This window comes from Mastigoproctus giganteus, chromosome 13 (assembly GCF_048544385.1).
Source record: "Mastigoproctus giganteus isolate SK-2022 chromosome 13, ASM4854438v1, whole genome shotgun sequence".
Lineage (NCBI taxonomy): Eukaryota > Metazoa > Arthropoda > Arachnida > Uropygi > Thelyphonidae > Mastigoproctus > Mastigoproctus giganteus.
Genome location: NC_143587.1, coordinates 81864908 through 81890375, shown reverse-complemented (window position 1 = coordinate 81890375; position 25468 = coordinate 81864908). Strand labels below are relative to the sequence as shown.

The following is a 25468-nucleotide window of genomic DNA, read 5'->3' as shown; positions in this document are numbered from 1 at the left end:
TGGATAATTTGGGCAGATGGGCTAAGAAATGGCAACTGAAGTTTAACCTTGACAAATGCAAAGTACTGCATATGGGTAGAAGTAACCCCAGAGAAACGTACCAACTGTGTGGTCCTACACTTAAGGTGGTAGAAAATGAAAAAGTCCTGGGAGTAATTGTGCAGGCAGATATGAAGTTTTCTGAGCAATGCAGACAGGCTGCCAGGGCAGGTCATGGGGTTTTGTCAATGATATATAGGAATTTTGCTAGCAGGGAAAAGGAGGTGATTATCCCTCTGTATAAAGCAATGGTCAGGCCTCATTTTAGGAAGGATGTAGATTTACTTCAGCGTGTACAGAGAAGGGCAACAAGATTGGTGAGGGGAATGAAGGGATCCTGTTATCAAGAGAGGCTTACGTTCTGCAAATTGCAGTGGCTGGAGACTACACACCTGCGCGGTGATCTGATTGAGGTGTATTAGACCTTGAATGGGTTCAGCACGTTGAATTCTGATGAGATCCTTCCACTTGTTCAGATTACGAACCTAAGGGGACATAAATTAAAATTAAGAAAAGACAGATATAGAATAGATGTGCGGAAATTTGTCCTTAGCCTGTGGGTGGTTAATTGCTGGAACAGACTTCCATCTGTCGTTGTGGAAGTTGACAGGTTAAATAAATTTAAGGAAGAACTGGACAGGCATTTGGAAGGAATGGTGTGATTTTTTTTTTTTTTTTTTGGCTGATGCTGCATAAGCTCATACACTTGCTTTCTTGCATCACATGCCACCACTACTACTACTACTACACTGCTCTCCTTGGAGTACGCCTGGCGTCCGTGTTTAGGCCATTGTTGTTTTCTGTATTTATCAATGATATTGATGAAGATCAGGGTTACTGTGTAAATTTGCAGACGATACCAAGTTTGGCAGGGTTGTTGACGACAGTAATGATAGTTTACTGCTTGAAAGATCTAGAAAAGTTGAGCAGTTGGGCTGAGAGGTGGCAACTGAAGGTTAACATTGATAAATGTCAAGTAATACATATGGATAGCTACTATAGTAAGGTATCAACTGTGTGATATTACACTTATTATAGTAGAGTGAAATGGACCTGGGGTTAATTGTGCTGTGAGATAAGAAGTTTTTGACAAGTGCAGACAGGCTGGAAGAATAGCTCATAGTATTGTCAATGATATACGGAAATTTTTCATGCACGGAGAAGCAAGTGAGTGCCCCATTGTGTAAAGCAATGATCAGGCAACATCTTAAGTATTTCCTAGAGGTCTGGAAGCCTCGTTAGCTGCGGTAACGAGTATAGAGAAGGGCAACGCGATTGCTGAATGGAACAAAGGGTTGCTCTTACGAAGAAAGGCCTAATTTCTGAAAATTACAGCTTCTGGAGACGGCAACTGAGAGGTGATCTAATTGTTAATGAGACCTTAAATTTTTTTGAGGAAATATACCTGGGCGGGCATAAATTCAAATCGCAGTAAGGAATTTGTGGAATGGATGTGCGGAAATTTGCCTTTAGCCAGCAGGTGGTTGATAGTGGGAACAAACTTTCATCCGTCTTAGTAGAGGTTGAAAACTTAAATAAGTTGAAGGCAGAACTAGACAAGCATTTTGAGTGAAATGTGAATTTTTTTTCCCTTTTGGCTGATGCTACATAATCTTGCTTTCCTACATCATATGTTTCTACTAATCCTAATGCCAATGCTAATGTACAACAGGATCAAAATCCTTTTTGAAATCCAAGTATATGATGTCAAATCTATTTTTTTGAATTCAAGTCCTTGATCACTGCGGTATAGTAACATATCAAAATTTTTAGAAAATATTTCCCCTTTTGAGAAATCCCTGTTGTCTTGCATTATAATTGTATAACTAACCAAATGATTCCGGATTACTTCTTTAACTAAGAATTCCAGCATATTCCCCTGGAACAGATGGGAAACTACCAAGTCTATAATTACTTATGCCCCTGTTGATACACGGGGCATAAGTAATTATAGATAAACACTTTATAAATTGGGTAGATGTTCCCACATGTCCAGTCCTCTCGGATCCCCTTTTAATCCAAGGATGGGCTCATAATTATGGCAAAGCGTTTGCTTAACTCCTTCGTTGCCTCCTTTTAAATAATTGGTTAGAAGCCCCCCTCTTGCAGGTTCCTTTTTTTAAGTCCAGCCTCAACATGGTCCCCTGCACTTTTCGTCCAGTTATCACAAAGTCATTTAGCTCCTCGATAGAATCGTGATTGGCGCCTAGGTTGTAGTGGCGCCAATAAACTCAAAATCAAATCAAATCAACTCCTCGTTAGAGTTTGATAAGGCGTCCATAGTCGAGTGGTCAGGAGCGGGAGTGTAGTAGCATGCGCTCTTTGAATAGACAGGGTACAAGCCCCTTAATACTAAATACTGTCACTCTGCCAATTCCCACAGCACTAGAGTGCAGATTATGATCCATTTCCCTCAGTATGAATTGTTGAGGAGACTTCCTTCCTGTAATTGATTCATAATGGCTGCTCTGCTTATCCGTTTTTTAGAGTTTGATAATCTTCTGGACTCCTCTTCCCTTAAAAGTTATCCGTTTTTTAGAGTTTATCCGTTTATCTGCTTATCCGTTTTTTAGAGTTTGATAATCTTCTGGACTCCTCTTCCCTTAAAAATTTCCCGTGTGTAAGTAGAAACAAAACACATATGCAATTTGTCCGCAGCTTGAGGAGGTTGTTGGGTTTTAGGAACATCGGCGACTAAGGCCTTGTTTCTTCGTATATATATTCTTTGTAAATTGCATGTTTTCTGTGGTCGATTTTCTGTTTTGCCAGACGAAAAACCCGAGTTTCCGGGGAAAAAAGTCACCCAACTTTCGTCTGAAATCGCCAACTAAGCCGCTTGTGAAAAGAACCCATAATAATTCCTGCCATTATTGACCTCTTCCAACCTCTTCCTTCTACTGCGAATATAAGCATAGATTCTTTTACTCTTTTTTTTTTTTAGTTGCATTCTTTGGCCGAGATTTCTCATAATATGCCTTAGCCTTCCTTTATGACTTGATTACAGGCTAATGTATATCTACCAAAGGTTTCTGCATCACCTGATAATTTATATGCATCCATATACTTTTCTTCTCTCCCACGTGTCTCAATAGCTCATTTGCATCCGTTTAGGTCTAAGCCTTGAATAGTATTTCTTTGTTGGTATGAAACGCTTAGTAGCTGCTTTGATTACTTCCCTGAATACTTTCCATTTATAATTGGCTGTTGGTATCACAATTCAAAAGATGTCTGAAACCTCGGTGTTCACCCCTTTATGAAAGCAAAATCCTTCCCCTTTACACTTGAGAGTAGTTATGTCTTTAATTAATTTGCAGATTAGTACACTTTGATCGCTGCTATCCAGTGTGTCTTTTATCTGTAATTTCTTAATCCGCGAATAGAAACACTGCTGAATGCCTAGAGTAGTAACATGTTTTACTATCCTGTGGCTGAATATATACGTTAGATAATGACGTTAACGGCAGAGAAGAATATCTGAAATGTTTAAATGTGTATAGTTTTCATAATAATCGTTCCAAATTTCTTGTCATGTATGATCCAGTGCTTTTTTTTTTTTTTTTTTGTTCATCCCTTGAAATATGAACTGGTGGCAGTGGTTTAAAAAATGTTAATTATGAGTGCCGAGAATCCCGCCATTTGTCAACAAAAATTGCTTCTGTGATGGCTATCCATGTGTTCATGTTGTTCTGGTGTAGGATGTTATGTAGTGATGCTTGGATTACAATATAAAATGTGTATCATTTGCAATATATTTTGATAACTTAATTTCTTGGAACGTGATGGGTTATTTAAAGCACATTGAAGTGGAGAATTTTAAATCGTATAAAGGAAAACAACGAATAGGACCATTGAAACCTTTTACTGCCGTTATAGGTCCAAATGGATCAGGTATGTTTAGTTCACTTTTTATGTTGAAAGAGTTACATAAGAGTTCACTCTTTTGTTGGTCACTCTCATGTTGATTTGTAATTGCTAAATAAGATGTGTATATATGGCACAAAAAATTAATTATTAGAAATGACAATCCACTTGAAAGAGACACCTACATAGTTTGCATGATGTATAATTGTTCAGACGTGAACAGATTTTGAGAATCTTGGTCAAGTTAGGTTAAATGGGGTACCCAGAAACTTTGGTTTGGTTTGGGAAGGAGTCTTCTTTGTTTCACATCAGTAACTTTTACAAACGTCATCATGTAACATAAGTTCTATAATACAAAAATGTTGAGGGGCTTTAGCCCCCAAAGCCATCCTCCAGTGGGCCCATCTATGAATGTTTCCCCAAAATTCACGGGCTCATGTCTTAGCCTCCCCCACCCCGGAAGTTATTTAGTTGCTTCAGTTTTCATTTTTGAAGAAGAGAAGGAATCTATTAATGATATCACCAGTTGAATTTTTCATAAATCATTATCTTCAATTTTGACTTCAGTCAAAAGGGATGTTATATCAGAAAAAAAAAAAAAAGTTATACAGTATCAGGAATGCGAAATTTCTGATACCACATACATTTTAGGTTATTTATATTGCTTGCTATTTATTGTGAAAAGATAAGCCTTCAGTTACATTGGTGATTGGAGGAACTCTCCAATAGGCTTTTGTGTCAAGGGGTGCTTAGTAAATTGGTGGCAGCGATGTATCTTACTTTTTTTTCTGTTTTCTCATATAATGTGAATGTGAACCATCCATTGCTCAAAGTGTAGCGCTGGTTTCCTTGTTTCTAAGCAGTTGTATCCCCCCAAAATCCAAAACAGTCTGGATTTCATATGACATTATTATTGTGAGAATAGGATTTAGTTGATTTTAAAATTGGCTTTGAAATTACATTTGGAAAATTTCCTAGAATTCAGAATGCATAAGCATTAATTCTTGATGTATTTAATATTCTGTTATTTATATGGTAAGCACAAAAAGATTGCCCAAATAAAAATTTAAATTAATTATCTGAGAAGCATAAATTAAATCTGTAGCTAGTGTCTGAATGCTAAGTGTGAGAGGTGTTAAAAGTAATGAATGTACATGCAATCAGTTTGATGTCAGTATGAGTAATGTAGAAAAGTAGCAATCACTAGATGCCTATAGATAACAAAAGGATTTATGCATAAGTGGAGCTTAGTGTTTTAATAAAATTGATTATGTAGAAGAGGACCTAACTAGATGAAGATGATGTTGAATCTGTTATGGCAGCAGAAGAAAAAATAGCAACATGGCTCAAGGGCCAAAAAGTAAATCTGTAGGAAATGAAGAAATTAGTGGTTTAGATGCATTATTAACTTAAACTGTATTGAACTGCTGTGTAATATGCCTTTTACAAATGAGTGTTCACAGGCCAATCTGCATGTTGTGTGGGCAGGAAAATCCGGAGCAACTTGCAGGGGAATACCCTACTCCTTCCACCCGAGTTTGGCTAACTACAGGCTCTCTCGAAGAGCCTTTAGAAATTTCTCCACTCTACAACAGGACTTGAGCTGGTAACTCTCCAAATGATGGTAGATAGATGATAGGAAGTAGAGTAAGAAGAAAAGGTTAAATTACACAAAGGCATAAACTGCTTCAGTACGCTTATAAAGTGGGAGTAAAGATGACAGAAATTGTAACCAGCAGTTTTGGCATGAGACCAGAATGCCTGACTGCCATTTGGACAAGAAACAAGTTTTCTGCTCTGAGAATGTTTAAAATAAAGTTTGGATTGGTTAATTTAATTTAACTGTTTTGCAGATGTTGCGAAATGAAGCTTTAGGTCTGGATATAAGCTTTTGCTATTCTACTTTCTCATCTTGAACAACTTTAGCATATTGAAAATCAAGTTTAGATAAAAGATAAGATGTTAATTTGGAACACAGGATTTCCTACCTACAAGAATAATTCTATTGAGACGATCTGAACAATCATTGCAAATATCAAAACACATCATTAGAAGATTTGAAACAGTAATCCAATCAATGAAAAGAAGAATAGAAATCTGCAAATTGTCCCATTTTCACATGTTTGCAATGCCAAATGATGTGAGAAAACTTAGTGATGGTCTCTTCCCCTGATCCATTGGGGAAGAGAACATCACTAAGTTTTGATATTAGTCACTAGAGGACTATTAACATTGACTATGTACTTTGAAAGGATCAAGAGCATCGGTTGTATGGTTAGGGTTGTCTGGTAAGTAAATAAGTTGAGTGTAGTCATTAGTAATGGCAAAAGCTTTGGCATCTCAACCAGCTGGGGTCAAGTAACTAGAAAACCGAAGCCAGCTGGAGTTGTGAAAATTACCTCTCTGATAGGAAAGTTAGACTGGAGAAAGTTGTTTCAAAGAAAGGAAGTCAAAAAATTCTGGATGATTAGTGGAGTTGGGAGGATGTAGAGACAACATCCCAGAGAACACACAGAGAACAAAATTATACAAAATCAAATTGATTTTATGACCAGCAAAAGATTCTGCAATAGTGTGTTAACAGCAAAGACATATCCAGGAGCAGATATTACATCAGGCCATAATCCAGTAGTAACAGTGCTGAGAACAAGACTAAAAGCTCCCAAAAAGACAGAAGAAAGCTGAACAATGACAAGATAGTGCAGACATTTACAAAAATCATAGAAACACAGGTAGAAGTTTGGAGTCAGAATAGAACCAAAGAAGTAAATAAAGAAAGTCCTGAAATGATGTAGGATAACATGAAGACTGTCATTAAGATAGCAGAGAAAACCCTTTTGAAAAAAGGGAGACAGAGAAGGAAACATGCCTGGATGACAGAGCAGATATTAGAGCTAATGGAAAAGAGGAGAAGTTACCAAAACAAACATGAACTAAAATATAAGGAGATAAGTTGTAAAATTGAACAGAAGATCAAGGAAGCTAAGGGCTTATGGCTGGAAGAAAGATCCCAAGAAATTCAGGAATTGCAGAAAAGGCATGATTATTCTAATCTGCATATAAAAGTAAAGGAGATGGCTGGATTGCACAAGAAAAAGATCCAGATGCACAGTTGATGAAACAGGGAAAGCAGTGATGGATTTGAAAGAAAAAAAGCAGACCTGGGAAAAGTATATATTGCAGTTGTTCAATGAGGATGAAGAGATGGAAATAAGCATGAAGGAAACAGATCTTGATGGCCCACAGATACTTAAAAGTGAGGTGATGAAGGCTTTGAAGATGGCAGAGTGATAAAGCTGCTGGAGTGGATGGAATTGTGACAGAATATCTAAAACTGCTGAGTGAAAATGGCATTGAGACTTTGACACGTCTGGTCTACAAAGTTTATGACTCAGGGAAGATTCCTCAGGATTGGTTTAAGTCAACTTTCATACCATTATCAAAAAAACCAAATGCAAAAAAATTGTGCAGAATATTGAATGATCAGCCTCATGAGTCATACATTTAAGATATTCTTAAGAATAAACTATCTTCGCATCCAGGGTAAATGTGAAAAGGAAACAGGCAAGGCAGTTTGGATTTAGGAAGGGTGTAGGTACCAGCCATGTTCAGTCTTTCGGTATTAGTAGAAAGATGTCTGGAAATGCAACAAGATATTTATACTTGTGTCATAGACTACGAATAAGCATTTGACAAAGTTCAACATAGAAGATTGGTTTTTTTTTTTTTTTTTATGAGAACCCCAAACACGAGAGGTATTAAACCTATAGTACTTAGTACCGTGCTTGGGTTGGAGGTTGAGAAGACGAAAGAAGATATTTGTTGATATTGGACTTGAACTTCTGTAGATTGTAATTTTCAGGAAATACGTATGAAGGAAGGTTGTTCCAGAAAACGGCAGTTGAATGAATAAATGAGGAAGATGAAAAGTTGGTTCTGTGGGTTTGAAGTTGGACAGTAAATGGATGTTGGCTGGTGGCGGCACGTGTTCGGACTGTTTTGAAAGAGAGAGCGGGAATTATAGAAGCCAATTCAGAAGAATAGTGCCCATGGAAGTATCTGTAGAAGAGGCATGCAGCAGAAACAGTGCGTCTATGAGACAGCGAGTGGAGAGACTCTGTTAGAGATGAATCATTAATTAACCGAACTGCCCTCTTCTGAATGGAATCAAGAAGCCTGAGAGAGGTTTTGGGGGCACCACCCCAGATGTGGGAACAATATTCCATGGCAGGGCGGATTTGCGATTTATACAGAGTGAGCAGCTGTTTGGGAGAAAAGTAACGCCGAGAGCGAAAGAGAAAACCAAGTTTTTTAGATGCAGAGGAAGCAATATTTGTAATGTGCTTGTGCCAAGAGAGATTAGAAGTCAGGGTAATCCCCAAAAGAGATATATCATTTTGCCTAGAAATCGGAGTGTCACTAAAGATAAGCATAGGAGCAGAAGAATCCTTTTTGTGAGATATAAGACAAGATTGAGTTTTAGAAGGGTTGAATTCAACTAAGTTGTCTTTGCCCCACTGGAGAATTACCTGAAGATCGGCATTTAAGGAATTGGCAGCAGATTTTCGAGAACTTAAAGCTGATTGAGCTGGACAAGGTTTCTCAAAATGGAAAGTTGAATGCAATGTGCTATCATCGGCAAAACTATGGATAGGATTTCCAGTCAATGGAAGAAGGTCATTGATATACAAGAGGAAAAGAGTGGGGGAAAGAACTGAACCTTGGGGGACACCGGCATTAGTGGAGAAGTTAGAAGACAGAGAGCCATCTACCATCACCCTCAGTAAGCGATCAGAGAGAAAACTGGATAACCAATTACTAAAAACAGTTGGCAAACCATAAGATGGAAGCTTGTTTAGAAGACCTTTATGCCAAACACGATCAAAAGCCTTTGAGATGTCAAGAGCAACTACTTGTGTTTCACCGAACCTTTCCATTGAATTAGTCCATAAATGGGTAACAGAAGCCAGAATATCACCAGTGGATCGACACTGACGGAATCCATACTGGCGATCGTTGATCAGACGGAAAGTTTCTAGGTAGTTTAAGAGTTGGCGGTTCATTGATTTCTCCATTACTTTAGAAAGAGTAGAAGTAATTGCAATGGGACGATAATTGGATGGGAGGGATTTGTCACCCTTTTTAGGATCTGGCTGGATATGAGCAAATTTCCAAGCAGAAGGAAAAACACCTTTGGAATAAGAAAGTGAAAAAAGGCGGCAAAGAATAGGAGTAAGTTCAGGAGCACAGGTTTTGAGAACAAGTGGAGAAATACCATCAGGACCTGGAGCTTTCTTAGCATCAAGATTCATCAAAATCCTTCTGATATCCTTTTGACGGAGGCATTGAATGGAGCGTGTTAGGAATGGTGGGAGGTGTTTTACCAAGATCATTAATACATGAGTTCAAAGAAAAATGGGATGCTAGCAGGTCAGCTTTATCCTTGGCTGAAGTGACAACAGAACCATCTGGTTTGGACAGAGGTGGGAGCAGAGATGGGCAAAAGTTGCGGCCAATAGCTTTGGCAAGAGACCAGAATGCTCGGCTACCATTAGGGCAAGAAGCAAGTTTTCTACTCTTAGCCTGTTCAAACTCTAGTTTGGACTGATTAATAACTGCTTTACAATTGTTGCGAGCTTTGGTGTAGGCAGAAAATGAAACTGAAGAATTAGAAACAAGCCAATTACGATATGCAACGTTCTTCTCTTGGACAGCCTTAGCACATTTATTGGAAAACCAAGGTTTAGATAAAGGACGAGATTTTAAAGTGGAGTGTGGGATAAAGGATTCCATTCCTGCAAGAATAATTTCACTGACACGATCTGAGCAAACGTTGACATCAGAAGTTTTGAAACAGTAATCAGACCAAGGAAAAGAAGAAAAGAAGTCTCGCAGGTCATCCCATTTTGCATTCTTGTAATGCCAAACAATACGAGGTTGGGAATAGCCATGAGATAAAGGTTCCATTGGAGAAGAGGCAATCACCAAGTTGTGATCTGAAGTGCCTAAAGGACCTCTCACTTCAACCTTGTACTTAGAAGGGTTGTTTGTGAGAAAAAGATCAAGCGTATTGGCTGTATGATTAGGATTGTCCGGTATTCTTGTAGGTAAATGAACAATCTGTGCTAGGTCATTAGTAATTGCAAAAGCCTCAGCATCTCGACCTGCTGGGTCGGTGTGACTAGCAAACGGAAGCCAGCTGGAGTTGTGAACGTTAAAATCACCAAGGAAAATTACCTCACTGTTAGGAAAGTTGGACTGGAGAAAGTCAAGTTGCAAAGAGAGGAAGTCAAAGAGCTCCAAGTGATTAGTGGAGTTGGGAGAACGGTAGAGACAACAGATGAATTTTACACAATGAGGTAGAGAGATTTTAAGCCAGAGAAGATCAAAGAGAGGAGATTCCAAATTGCCAAGTCTCTGACAGGGAATATCAGAACGGACATATGCACAAGTACCACCTTTGAGGCGAAAGGAATCATACAGCAAATAATTTGGACATCTGAGATGAGCAGTAGTTGAATCAACCGATAACTGAGATTCAGTCAGAAAAAGTACATGGGGTTTGGAAATGGAAATGGACATCGTTGAGATTAGAATTGAGACCACGTATATTTGTGAAATGAATTAGGAAGTCCTTGCTATCCAGGATAGGAAGTTTGCTATCCTGCACCAGATAAACCTAGACAGCAAAGACATCCAAGTAATTGAGAATCTGTGCTGTAATCAGAGTGCTGTGGTTGTGAGTGGAAGATGAGCTTACAGAAGAAATTAAGATAAAGAGAGGTGTTCAACAGGGGTTCATTCTATCTCCATTACTGTTCAATCTATATTCTGATAAAATTATGAAGGTGGCATTGGAAGATAGAGCAGAAGGAATTGTCATCAATAATATTCGCTATGCTGATGATACAGTTATCATTGCAAGAAGCGATCCTGATCTTCAAACACTCATGGAAATAGTTAATGCAGAAAGTAATAAGATGGGTCTTTGGATAAATCCCATTAAGACTAAATGGATGGTAGTTGGTCCCAAGAATTATACAAATCTCACACTTATGGTCAGTGGGAGACTGATTGAAAAAGTTAACAGTTACAGTGAAACTTCCCTTTAACGGACAGCCATGGGGAACGAAAATGTGTCCGTTAGAGAGAAGTGTCCGCTAACAAGAAGTCTGAGGGAGGGAAAAAAAAAAAGAAAGAAAGAACAATTGTTAAACGTTTAATGTAAAATTAAATTAAATTATATACAGATTTTGCACAATATTTTTGTAAATAATATACATATAATTGTGCTATGCATATTATGACTTTATCTTAAGAAAAATAAATACAGTAATCACTTATTTTCTTCTGCATCTTCTTCCGGCTGATAATTTTGTTTTCAACATTTGTTTGGAGTGAAGAAACCATCGAAAGTCCTTCAGTATCTTCTTCAGCGGCGAAAAACATTTTTAAACGATTGATTTGTATGAGCGCTTCTTCTATTTTCATCGGTGGTTCGTCGTTAATATGTTCTTCGACAGAATGACCTCCTTCCATTTCTTCATCCTCATGAGGAACTTCTTGAAAAATATCGATGATAATGTTGTTGATATCTAGAGCACCATCTTCTGTAGTTAGGTTCGAGTCTATATCTTTGTAGCTAGGGTCACTTGTAGCGGAAGTATCGTACATTATCAATAGATGTTGAAGTTCTTGTTCTTCTTGGTACTCCATATTGCTATTCACAACTTCAATTTTTGCGTTTGAGAAGCCAGACTTTACAAAACAGTTCACGACAGTTTGTTTTCTAATTACGTTTACTGAAGAGGAAATCCATTGAATCGCATCTAGGATGCTACTTTTCTTTGAAAGGTCGCTCGCACATGTTACATCGTTCATGTTTGCAATGAGATGTCTTAAAACACGTTTTCTGTAGTGAAGTTTAAATTTTTTTATTATCCCTTGATCCAAGGATTGACACTCTGCAGATGTGTTTGGTGGCAGAAAAACGATTTGAATGTTGGACAATTCAATGTGCGGGTGAGATGCAGCATTATCCATGAAAAGAATAATTTTTCTGTTTTGACGAATCATGTTTTGGTTAAAGTGACTTAACCATTCGCTCATGATATCTCGTGTCATCCACGCCTTTTTATTAGACTTCCAGTCAACATTCAAAAGATTCAACTTTATGCCCTTGAAACAACGAGGATTTTGTGGTTTTCCTATAACAAGATGTTGTTCAAAGTCTCCCAGCATATTTGTACACAATAGTACAGTCAAGCGTTCCTTAGAAATTTTTCCGCCCTGGCACTTTTCGTTTTTTAGACTCATTGTTTTTTCAGGAAGAGCTTTAAAAAACAACCCTGTCTCGTCACAGTTGTAAATATCTTTAGCTTCAAAATCACGACATAAATCTTCCAATTGGACGGTCCACTCTGTTACAACCCCAGTATCAACAGATCCACCTTCACCACTTACGGTTTTCCAAGAAATTTTATGCCGAGTTTTGAACTTGTCTAGCCATCCCACAGAAGCTTTGAACTCATTTACTCCCATAGATTTTGCAACCTCCAAAGCCTTTTCCCTAATAATAGCCCATTAATGGGAATTTTTTTAGCATGTTCACGACAAACCACTCACACGTAACATTGTCAATTTGAAGTCCAACGGTTTTCTGAATGATTTTTGAACCTGATCATTTCCGTGTTGCCAAAATTGTTTGAGCAGTTCACTATTTTTCCTGTAAGATGTCGCTTACCTGCGTCTTCCCGATTTTGAATTTTGCAGCGAGATTGCGAACACTATTTTTTTGCCGATCATATGCATTAATGAGTTCGACTTTATCTTTTAAAGTTAAATGTTTACGAGAAGACATTGTGCACTTCACAGGACACTGAACAAAACTGAAACTGAAAAGACGAAAGGCCGGCCATATTCCCGCCCCTGCACACACCGAATTCATCAGAAGTTTTACACGTGCCTTAAAATTCTTGAAAAAGGGTTTAGAACCTTGATAAAATTCAGAGAATCGGAAATAGAAAATAAACACATGATTGAAACAATACGTGGAAGAAACATTCCTAGAAAAAGGGCCGTAAGCTCGCCCGCTGTCCGTTATGGGGAGATCAAATTAAGTGCTAATCTAAACGAAATAGTGCAGATTGCCTGTCCGCATCCGTTACAGAAAATGTCCGCTAGACAGAAGCTGCAAACACGTTAAAACCAATGGAGGTGAGTTGGGGAATTTGAAAATGTCCGTTGTAGAGAGATGTCCGTTAACGGGAGGTGTCCGTTAAGAGAAGTTTCACTGTATATCTATTTAGGAAGAGAAATTAATGACAAAGGGGATGATTCAACTGAAATTAAAAGAAATGTTGAAATAGCAGGATCGGCCTTTTGCAAAATGAAAGGTATTTTATGTAATCTGCAATTGGATTTAAATCTTCGACTAAGGGTAACGGAGTGCTACATCTGGTCCACACTGCTTTATGGCTGTGAGACTTGGACATTGAAGAAAGCAACAATTAAGAAATTGGAGACATTCGAGATGTACATGTATAGAAGGATGTTGCGTATTCCCTGGACAGCTAAAGTTACAAATGTGGAAGTGTTGAGATCAGTCAGCAGAGAAAGGAAATTGCTGTCTCTAATCAAGAAAAGAAAAACTTCTTTTTTTGGTTACATTATGAGACATCAAGAAGAATATGCAATGCCACAAATCATCCTGACTGGAAGAATTAATGGTAAGAGGAAGAAGAAGAAGAATATCATGGCTGGATAATTAGAAGGAATGGACAGACAAAACTGTGGAACAGTTATTTCATGATGTTTACAACAATTCTGATTGCCAAACCCAGATGGGACGGCAACCTATGATGATGACGAGAGGCAACAGATGAACTTGATTGAATGTGGTAGAGAGATTTTAAGCCAGAGGAAATTTCTAATTAGGAAGTCTGACAAGGAATAGTGCAGATATTTGCACAAGTGCAACCTTTAAAACAACAGGAATCATAAAGTGAGTAATTAGAGAATTGAGAGGAGTAGTGATTGAAGCAATTTATAATTGTGACTCTATCAGAAAAAGTAAATAGGACTTAGAAGACTGTAGGTGGAAATGGACTTCATTGAAATTGGAACTGAGATCACATATTTATGAAATAAATGAAATTTTTAGGAGGTTTAGATCTTTTTACAGATATGATGCATTCATTAGATAAAATGGACGGTGGGACATATATGAATTAATGAAATTTTTGGATATGACATACACACAGCAAGAACATATTCAGCTGTTTGATGTAATATGACCTTGACAATGCTGCCTACATATACATTACTCAAGACTATCCCCAGTGACTAGCTGGCAGAGTAGAGGCAGTGAGATTATACTCTAGCTGATTTGAATGCCTTCTAGGGAGTTACCAATAGGTTTGGCCTGGTGGACCCAGAATGGTTACAAAGCAGGTATATGGAAATTTGTACGGTGATTGTCTGTTGAAAGTTTATTCAAAAAATGAAATTGAAGTGTTGTTGAAGTGGTTAGTTTGAATAAATTTAAAGACGGTTTGGACAAGTTATTTGAAAGAATAGGCAAAAAAAAAAAGAAAAAAAAAAAAAAGTTTTTCTGTTGATGCTGTATAAGATTTTGTTCCTTGCTTTACTTGCCAGTAAGATTAATAGAAATGAATGTATGTTGCTGGATCTAAATATATTTTCTTTATTTTTATGAGCAACACTCAATATTTACATGTAATTATATTCTATAATTCAGACCACTATTTCCCACTATTAGGAAGGTTTACTGAGGTTTACTGCACATAGCTTTGAAAAGTAGACAGATTTGTAGCCATATTACTTGCTTAGTTGGCCTACACTTATGGTCAATGGGAGACTGATTGAAAAAGTTAACAGTTATATCTATTTAGGAAGAGAAATTAATGACAAAGGGGATGATTCAACTGAAATTAAAAGAAGTGTTGAAATAGCAAGATCAGCCTTTTGCAAAATGAAAGGTATTTTATGTAATCTGCAATTGGATTTAAATCTTCGACTAAGGGTAATGGAGTGCTACATATTTTTTGATTGATTAGGTGACTGCTTTTTTGATCAACATTTTAGAAATGCCACATGGGAGAAAAATATTTGTAACCCTTGTATGAGTCTGCACGTAGACCTATGTTTTTATGAGGCCCTTTCAAGTGCACTTCTAATAATGTGGCTACTTTTGTATGATCAAATTTATCTAGTATGTGGCATCTGTTATTTTCATTTTCAATTAATAGTAGATAGTTTTAATCTATCAGCATTTGTGGGGTGCCTCCATAGCCAGGTGGGCAGGAGCAGTAGTGCGTAGCACACGCTTCTTGATTAGACCGGGGTTCGAGCCCGTCACCACGAAATGTGGAGGATGCGGAAAGGTCAGAGAATGACCACTGCATATTCCCGGAGCAATATGGCCTTAGTTGCTAATGCTCCTAAATAACAACATAAAACATAAAATCAGCATTTGCGACAACTTGATTTTGGCACATGCATAAGGCTGCCACTTCTCTAACCTTAAAAATGAGGACGTTTGGGCAGAAAAATCCAGACTTTTGAGGACGCTTTTCCCTGTTGTACCAAAACACTCCTTACATTCTCTTTTCAAAAATGCCTGTGCCTTTAATAACAATTTATTGTGATAATAGGGTAATAACACAGTCACTGGCAAAGTAATAACATGTTAAATATTTTAATTGAATATCTCAAATCCTTTAAAATAACAGAATTCACACTTACCATTCTTATGCGGATTGCTTAAATTGTAAAAAATGATACACAAAAAATTTACTTATGGTATGAATAAAACAAATACTTTTATTTTTCTCAGCTTAATTTATTTGCTGTTCTCTACATTTCTTTTATATTTTTACACTTATGCAATTTTTCACTGTAAATCTGTGTTTTTGAATAAATATGAATGGAAATCTTTACACAGCATATCACTGAAATTGAATTTTATAAGCATTAGTACCTTAATAGAATCCACAGTAAACAAGTTTCTATCCTTAGCCCACTGCATCTCCATCATTGAAAACAGTCTTTCAATAAATGCATTATGTGGTGGTATGGAAAAGAAAATTTGAGCAATTATTAATAGCTCTGAGAAAAACGCTTCATTCTTACAGTGGCTAAAATAATTAGCCCATCTTACATTACAAGGAACAGAAGCATCAGTATCCTTAATTTCCACAACAAATTTTTTTAAATTACAAAACTGATCAAAGCACTTCACATCACTCACACACACACACACACACACACACACACACACACACACACACACACACACACACACACACACACACACACACACACACACACACACCCCTACCTTTTATATGAATGTACCTAATTTTTGAAACTATACTATCCTATTCAAGTTCATTCATTCTCTTAAAGACATCCACCTGAATGAAGAAACTTCTTCCAGTGGTTTCAACCCCATGCCCAAGTATCCAGTGCATGATGAATATAAGTTCCTGATATTTCTTCTGAAAACTCCATATTTCTCTGTATATCCGTATTCTTGCCACTTCTCCTCATTTCCTTCACTTTGAGGGTAATGAACTGACATTTACTTCTTTGGGACAGAATATCCCTTACGGAAGCAAGAGCTTCAATAACTTCTATCAAAGAATTGTCATCCCTTTCAGTGCTTATATGTGAATTGAAGACTGACATTACAGTTTGGCAATGAACAAGATAAGTTTCACTAAACTCATCTTCAAAGAAAAGTTTTAAAATCTTGGAGGGATTTTCTTGAGACAAAAAGAAAGACCTTAGGGCTGGATAAATACTTATAATCCTTTCAATTGCAGGTAATAAGGAAAGCCAGTGTGTTCTGCTATGATACAGAAGTTTTTTTATAGGTAACTTCTAAATTCGCAGAATTTTTTTTTAGGTTTTCAACATGTACAGTGCAGACACTGAAATAATTCAAAATCGTAAGAACAATGGAGTCAATATCTACATCAGTTGCATCTGCTCCATGCTGGATACAGTTATGCAGAATGTGGGAAGGGCAGCCCACTCCTATTAGCCACACTCCTTCAAACATGGTGTTACAATTGTCTCCACCAAATGCAATACATTTCTTATCCAGGCCACTTTTACACAAGGTCTGATAAACAGCCAAAAATAGTAGCTGCTGGCTCATCTGACTTGCTGTTTAATTCTGTTAGCTTAACCTTTGAGCCACCATTTTTCCAGTCAAAATAAGGAACAAGAATAGAGAAAATTTTCAGAAATCCATGATTAATGGCATCAGTGTAAACTCCAAAAAACTGTGCACATTCTGCAGAGACTTAACTTCAACTGAATTTGCTGCTAAGACAGAGTTAATTATGGCTTCAGTCTTTGTTTTTGCACAAGATAACCTCCTAGCAATATCTAAATTAGAGCATATAGACTTTAATAATTCTGCTGTGCAAGACATTGATTTATAGCTGTAGTAATGTGCCACTGTATGAAAGGCAAGGGTTCCTTCAGCAACAAACTCTTGCATCAAGCCTTTTAGGGACATTTACTAAAATGTCCATTACCTTGCTGCAAGATTTTACAAATCTAATGTTCGTATGTTTCTCTGAATTCATGTGGATGTCCAAATCACCTGAACCCTTGTTAGCAACTGAGGATATAGCTTTCTGGACTGCAAATGATACATTCCTCCTCCTCCTTATCTATTCTTCCCTTTCAAAAACCTGAATATTTCATTCTCAAGTCATCAGTAAACCTGCACTTCCTTTTGGCATAATCGGTATTCCTGAATTTATGTAAATTGAAGAATTTTAATTTAAATAGTAGAAATAAAAAATTATTTGAAGAAGTGACTGATTACGTCATCAACTGACAATTAAGAAATATTGCATACAAAAACTATGCTTACTCATAAATAAATACGACGAATTGAAGCTGGACGTATCAAATTATTGTTTATACAAACTGCTGAATGAAAAATAGAAAATGTGAGATCTCATTTAAAAAAATGTGGAATTGTAATTTTAATTTAGAATAAATTCACTTAATTAGAATGAATTTCAGGTAAAATAAATAACGAGAGAAAATTTATTTTGAATTATCTACTCACCAAGAATGTAAAAGAGAGAAAAAAAAAAAAAAAAAAAAATTGAGTGAAAAAGCCAAACTACATGAACAAAATTTCAATTCGGAATGCATGATACACTTTTCAATATCTGAATTGCGTTGTTTACAGCCAGAAGTGGAGATTCTTGGGATTTTTTCTGCAAAGCTGATTGGTATACGCCTTACAAATTTTACCAATATAAGTATCAGGAGATTTTCTAATTTTAAGAGCCAAAATTCCAGATATTTTCAAAATTTTAGAAATTCCTCCCGGACAGTCCACGATACATATAAAATGAGGACATGTCTGGGAAAATGAGGATGGGATGGCAGCCCTTCACATGCATGGAGTCAAAATTATCCCATGTATAAATGTATTTTCATTAAGCTAGGATATATATAATATATCCTAGCTTATTATACATATAACATAATAAGCTAGTATAATTATATATATAATATAATAATATATAGCTTCATTATCCTCAATCATCAACCATTTTCAGTCCACTGCAGGATGAAGGCCTTTCCAGTTCCTTCTGTTTTGTGCAATGGATATCCATTTACTACCCACGAACTCGTGAATTTCATCTGTCCATCTCCGCTGTTGTCTTCCAGATTTTCTTCTAGCTCCTATTGGGACCATTCTATTATTTTCTTAGTCCGTCATCATGTCTTCGAGCTATGTCCTGCCCAAGACCATTTTAGTTCTTTAATTTTTATAAGAATGTCCTTTACTTGAGTTTGCTGTCTAATCCACGTGTTTCTCTTCTTATCTAACAGTCTGATTCCTAATACAATTCATTCTATTTTTCGCCATGTGGTTTTCAGCTTCTCTTCCATTCTTTTGGTGAGTGCCCAAGTTTCACTTCCATAAGTCATGTTGGGGAGTATACATTGGTTCATTATTTTATGTTTCAGACAAATTCGGATATTGCTCCGCAGTATGTGACTATATTTCCTGAATGTTATCCATCCAAAATTTATTATTCTCTTGACTTCCAGCCATTACAGCTAATGACTTGTTGCGGATAAGTATATGAATCCACCTTTTCAATCACTGCTCCTTCAACGATTATATCCTGTTCTGTGGCATAATTGTTCATCATTACTTTTGTTTTAGCCATATTAGCATTAGTAGAGTCATTTAATGCAAGAAAGCAAGCTTATGCAGCATCAGCCAAAAAAAAAAAAAAAAAAAAAAAAAAAAATAAATAAATAAAAAATAACCACTTCCACTTCACCCCTCTGTTCGTTTGAAATACCTGTCCAGCTGAGCCTTAAACTTATTTAGGCTATCAACTTCCACGAAGTCTATTCCACCAACCAACCACCCTCTGGCTAAAGGCAAATTTCCTCACGTCTATCCTACATCTGTCTTTTCTCAATTTGAATTTATCCCTCTCAGGTGATTATTCTGAGCAAGAGGAAGAATCCCATCAGCATTGAGCATGCTCAAACCATTCAAGACTTTATACACCTCTATCAGATCATCTCGCTGGTGCCTAGTCCCCAGACACTGTAATTTGCAAAACTTAAGCCTTTCTTCGTAAGAGCACCCCTTTGTTCCATTCACTAATCTTGTTGCCCTTCTCTGTACTCGTTCCAGCATCTCTACATCCTTCTTGAAATGAGGCCTCCAGACCTGTATACAGTACTCTAGGTGTGGCCTGACCATTGCCTTATACAACGGAATAATCACTTCCTTATCCCTGCTAGAAAAATTCCTATATAGCATCGACAATACACCATGAGCTACTCTTGCAGCCCGTCTGCACTGCTCAGAAAACTTCCTATCTGCCTGCACAACCACCCCAAGGTCCCTTTCATTCTCTACCACTGTCAGTGTAGTACCACAGAGTTGATACGTTGCTCTGGGGTTGCTGTTACAGAAAACAATGATGGACCCAACACTAAGCCCTGAGGGACTCCACTAATAACATTAGTCCACGATGAGCAGTGTCCATTGATTACCACTCTCTGTCTTCTCCCCCTCAACCACCCCTTTATCCATAGCAGCAATTTGCCTCCAATGTCACACTGCTCCAATTTGTGTAGCAGTCTTCCATGTGCAACAGTATCAAAAGCCTTTCTAAGATCCAAGTATATAATATCAAAGTTATTCCCTGCATCCAGTTCTTTTGTGACTGCATCATAGTATCCAATCAAGTTGGTCAGGCAAGACTTCCCCTTAACAAAACCATGCTGTATCTGAGCTATAACTGAAGTCTTGTCTATTTGATCCTGCAGTGCTTCTTTAACCAGTGCCTCCATTAATTTTCCAGGAAGAGAAGTTAAACTAACAGATCTATAATTACTTGTCAGCCTTTGATCCTACTTTGTGAATTTGGGTCACATTTGCACATCTCCAGTCCATGGGTACTTCCCCTGAGTCCAAGGAAGCTCTCATAATTATGGCTAAGGGTTTGCTTACTTCCTTTGCTGCCTCCTTTAATATAACTGGATAGATCCCATCCACCCCAGGTGCCTTTCTTGTATTTATCTTCAACAATTTCTCCTCCACTTTACTCTCAGTTATTACAAGATTCTCTGGCTTACTGCCAGAGTTGAATACACCTCTGGCATTCCCCTCGCTGAATATTCATCTTTAGTCCAAAATCCTTACTAACTGAGCATAACTGATTAAGATTTTCTTCTTAACTCTTTGGGATCATGGCTTATGATCACAATGTCATCTGCAAATCGTAAATGGTTTAGGTACCTCTCCATTCATATTGATTCCTTTCTGTAACCAGTCTAATCTTCTGAAAGCTTCTTCACGGGCAGCAGCAAACATTCTCCTTGTCGAACTCCTTTCTCAATTTTAAATTTGCTACTGTCTTTGTCTAGTCTAATAAAGGAGGTAGCGTTCTCATGTATTTTCTTCAAAATCATAATATGTGCAGTATGTGTGCCTTGCCTTTCCAGTGCTGAAACATTGCCTTATGCTGTAAGGAGTCAAATGCCATTTCATAATCCACAAATGCCAGGCATAACGGTGTTTTATATTCATTTGCTTTCTCCATTAGCTGTGATATTACATGAAGGTGGTCCATAGTCGAGAATCCTGTCCTAAAGTCAGTTTGCTCTTTTGATTGATTCTAATGAAGTATTCTTTCTAATCTGTTAGTAATAACCCTTGTGAACAACTTGTAGATGTGAGATAACAAGCTAATTGGTCTATAATTTCCAATTTCTGATTTGTCTCCTTTCTTATGCAGCAAAACTCTGGTTGCATTATTCCATTCCGTGTCAAGTCTTTTATAATGCATTTTATGAAGTCTTGCCAGTTTCTGTGTCTTGTGTCTTTCTCCCAATTTTAACAACTCTACAGTGACTTCATCTTCCCCAAGGGCTTTCTGATTCTTCATTTTCTTCAGCACATGTTCTACCTCGTCAGGTATCGTATGTGTTACTAATTTGTGCTTCACCTTCCCCACTGATAGCATCATTTCCTCGCTCCTTGTGTAATTCTCTATAGTAGTCTTCTGCTATTTGAATTATGCCTTCTCAGCTATTTATAAGTACATCATCTCTATTCTTCAGTTTCAGAATCATTTGTTTTTTCTGTATTACTGCTCATAGCTGATTTAAGTCCTTTGTTTTCCCTTAATGCTTGTTCTACTTTTCTTGTGTTAAATCTTCTTATGTCCTCTCTGAGTCTCTTTCTAATGGCTTTGCATAACTCAGTATGCTCAATTTTACCATTGGCATCTTACTATTCTGTGATCACTTCCAACATTTACCTTGTTCAGGATGGTAATATCATTCACGATATATCTTCTGTTCATCATCATCATTCTACTCTTCTGTTTGGCATGGGTTGAGCCCCTATTTAGATATCATCCTCCATTGTTGTCAATCTCTTGAATCTTGCATCATTTGTTGATAACTCTGAAGGCCTGTGTTTTCCTTTAAGCATTGGAGCTATTCTCTTTTGGGTTTTCCTGGTGGTCTCTTATCTCCAATTCTTCCTGTCAGTACTACATTAGGCAGCCTGTGTTGTTTCATCTGTCCAAATCACTGGAGTTGTTTTTTGTAGATCTGCTCTATTATTCTGCATTATCTTCTGTTAGTGAGGATGAAGTCGATTTCAGTAGTTGTTAATCCATTGGGGCTCTTCCATGTCCATTTTCTCTTCGCCCTTTTCTTGAAAAAAAGTGTTCATTACTGACATTCCTCGAGATTATGTAAATTCCACAAGTCTTTCACCCCTTTCATTTCTTTCACCAATTCCAAAATTTCCTATAGTTCCCCTTTCTGTGCTGTTTTGTCTCTTTCCAACTTTAGCATTGAAGTCCCCCATAATGATAGTGTAGTGGGTTTTCTGCTCATCTAGAACAACGTTATTCAACCTGGCATACGCGGGTGCTCACCAGGGGGTATGTGAGAGATTAACAAGAAACAAAAATATTTTGAAACAATTGAAATGTATTTTTACAGTAACCATATACTGTAGTAATTACACTATTGCCATTATTAAGCTAAATGATGATTCATCAGAATTGATGATTTATCTGATTTTTTACTTAAGCGTGTTTTGTATTGTTGTATATACACTATTGCGATTTAAGTGATGATTCATCTGAAGTGCTGCATTGAAGTGTCAAGTACGGCAAAATCCGATTATATGCACATTCCATTTTTGGATTTATTAAATTTGATTTAAAATTTTGACATTCTTATTGAGATGATATATATTTTCGAAAAATTTATAAAAAAATGACTTTTTAAGACTTTATGGAGATAATAATTAACAAAATACATGATTAGATTATCTAGTAAAAAACCAGTTCATCACCATATTTATTTATTGCTATTAAGAAATGCAAAATGATGATATTTTTAAGTATATATTGATGCTTTATAATTAAATTTTCTCTTTAATTGTTAATTTAGTGGTTAAAAAAAATCACTACCCCATAATTTGGCGGAGGCTTAGAGGGGAACAGGTATCCTGTGTGTTATCAGACACTCAGCCTAAAACACTAATGGATCCAATATCTCTCTATTACAGAAGATTTAGGAGAAGTCCGGTTGGCCTGCCTCCCTAAAATCCACTCATGCACACCTTCTTGATGATAAGCCCTGTTATGTCACTTAGGTGGCAACAAACATGTAGAGTGGTTCTCTTCAAGACGCCTGGTCAGCGTGAAGAGGAAAAGACCAAACCCTCTAGCATATGACAGCACGACAAAACAAATGGCCCTCAGTCCCCAGCAGCTTTCACTCTCCCTCTTACGGCAGCGAGAGGATCAGAGTGGAAGCAGAGGGTGCTAAGAATCTCTGGGTACAACCAGGCTGCCATGCACGGAAACTGAATTTGGCCTGTTATAACGTAAGATCACTGATCAGTGAAGACAGGATATTAGAGCTGGAAAAGGAATTAGAAAATGTGAATTGGAATATCATCGGTTTGGCTGAAACAAGAAGAAGAAATGAATCACTTATAAGTTTATCAAATGGAAATCAGCTGTACACCAAATGGAAACAGTGAAAAGAGTGAAGGTGGAGTTGGGTTTCTGGTCCATAAAGATTTTAAAAACAACATTTTGGAATTCAAAAGTACGTCACCAAGGGTGTCAAGACTAATACTCAAGATTTCTAAGAGATACAAGCTAAAGATTATAATGATTTATGCACCAACATCGAGCCATGATGATGAAGACGTTGAAGAAATGTACACCGAAATTGAGAGTCTTCTAGATGAGCAGAAAACCCACTACACTATTATTATGGGGGACTTCAATGCTAAGGTTGGAAAAAGACAAAACAGTGCAGAAAGGGGAACTATAGGAAATTTTGGAATTGGTGAAAGAAATGAAAGTGGTGAAAGACTTGTGGAATTTGCAGAATCTCAAGGACTGTCAGTAATGAACCCTTTTTTCAAGAAAAGGGTGAACAGAAAGTAGTAGTAGTAGTAGTGGTGGCATGTGATGTAAGAAAGCAAGTGTATGAGCTTATGCAGCATCAGCCAAAAAAAAAAAAAAAAAATCACACCATTCCCTCCAAATGCCTGTCCAGTTCTTCCTTAAATTTATTTAACCTGTCAACTTCCACAACGACAGATGGAAGTCTGTTCCAGCAGTTAACCACCCGCAGGCTAAAGACAAATTTCCGCACATCTATTCTACCTCTGTGTTTTCTTAATTTGAATTTATGCCCCCTTAGGTTCGTAATCTCTACAAGTGGAAGGATCCCATCAGAATTCAGCGTGCTCAACCCATTCAACGCCTTATACACCTCAGTCAGATCACCGCGCAGGTGCCTAATTTGCCAGCCACTGCAATTTGCAGAACTTAAGCCTCTCTTGGTAAGAGGAACCCTTCATTCCCCTCACCAATCTTGTTGTCCTCTGTACACACTCAAGTAAATCTACATCCTTCCTAAAATGAGGCCTCCAGACCTGTACGCAGTACTCAAGGCATGGCCTGACCATTGCCTTATACAGAGGGACAATCACCTCCTTCTCCCTGCTAGCAAAATTCCTATATATCATTGACAAAACCCCATGACCTGCGATGGCAGCCTGAATGCATTGCTCAGAAAACTTCATATCTGACTGCACAATTACTCCCAGGTCTTTTTCATTTTCTATCACCTTAAGTGTAGTACCACACAGTTGGTACGTTTCTCTGGGGTTACTTCTACCCATATGCAGTACTTTGCATTTGTCAAGGTTAAACTTCAGTTCCACTTCTTAGCCCATCTTTCCAAATTATCTAGATCCTGTTGCAGTAGCACACTGCCATTACTGTCATTAACAACTCTGCCAACCTTTGTATCATCTGCAAACTTCGACATTAAGCCTGATATACCTTCATCAATATCATTGATAAATATACAAAACAACAGTGGACCTAACAGCGAACCCTGTGGGACTCCACTAATAACATTAGTCTATGAAGAGCAGCACCCATTGATTACCACCCTCTGTCTTCTCCCACTTAACCATCCTTTTATCCATTGTAACAACTTACCCCTAATACCATTCTGCTCCAATTTGTACAATTGTCTTCCATGCGCAACAGTGTCAAAAGCTTTCCTGAAATCCAAGTATATGATATCAAAATTATTTTTTGCATCCAGTTCCTTTGTAACCACATCATAATATCCTATCAAATTTGTCAGACAAGACTTTCCCTTAACAAACCCATGCTGTGTCTGAATTATTGCTGCAGTCTTGTCTAGATGATCCTGCAATGCATCTTTAACCAGTGACTCCATTATTTTACCCAGAACAGAAGTTAAATTAACTGGTCCGTAATTACTCGTGTCACCCTTCGATCCCCTCTTTGTGAATTGGGGATATGTACATCTCCAGTCTGTGGGGACCTCCCCTGAATCCAAGGATGCTCTCATGATTATGGCTGAGGGTTTGCTTAGTTGCTTTGCTGCTGACGGGGAGTCTGCTGACGAGGCTACTAGAGACGGTCGTGTTCCAAGCCGCTAAGTG

General features: G+C 37.5%; 1 protein-coding gene across 1 annotated transcript in view; it reads left to right on the top strand.

Annotated features, from left to right (window-relative positions):
* The first annotated feature begins 3666 nt into the window (after positions 1–3666).
* The window catches only part of SMC1 (structural maintenance of chromosomes 1), a 635181-nt gene continuing 613379 nt past the window's right edge, over positions 3667–25468 (top strand). The window contains exon 1 of the mRNA XM_090388169.1: positions 3667–3927. Coding sequence (XP_090244295.1) covers positions 3819–3927 — 109 coding nt within the window. The 5' untranslated portion in view covers positions 3667–3818. The remainder of the gene's footprint in view (positions 3928–25468) is intronic.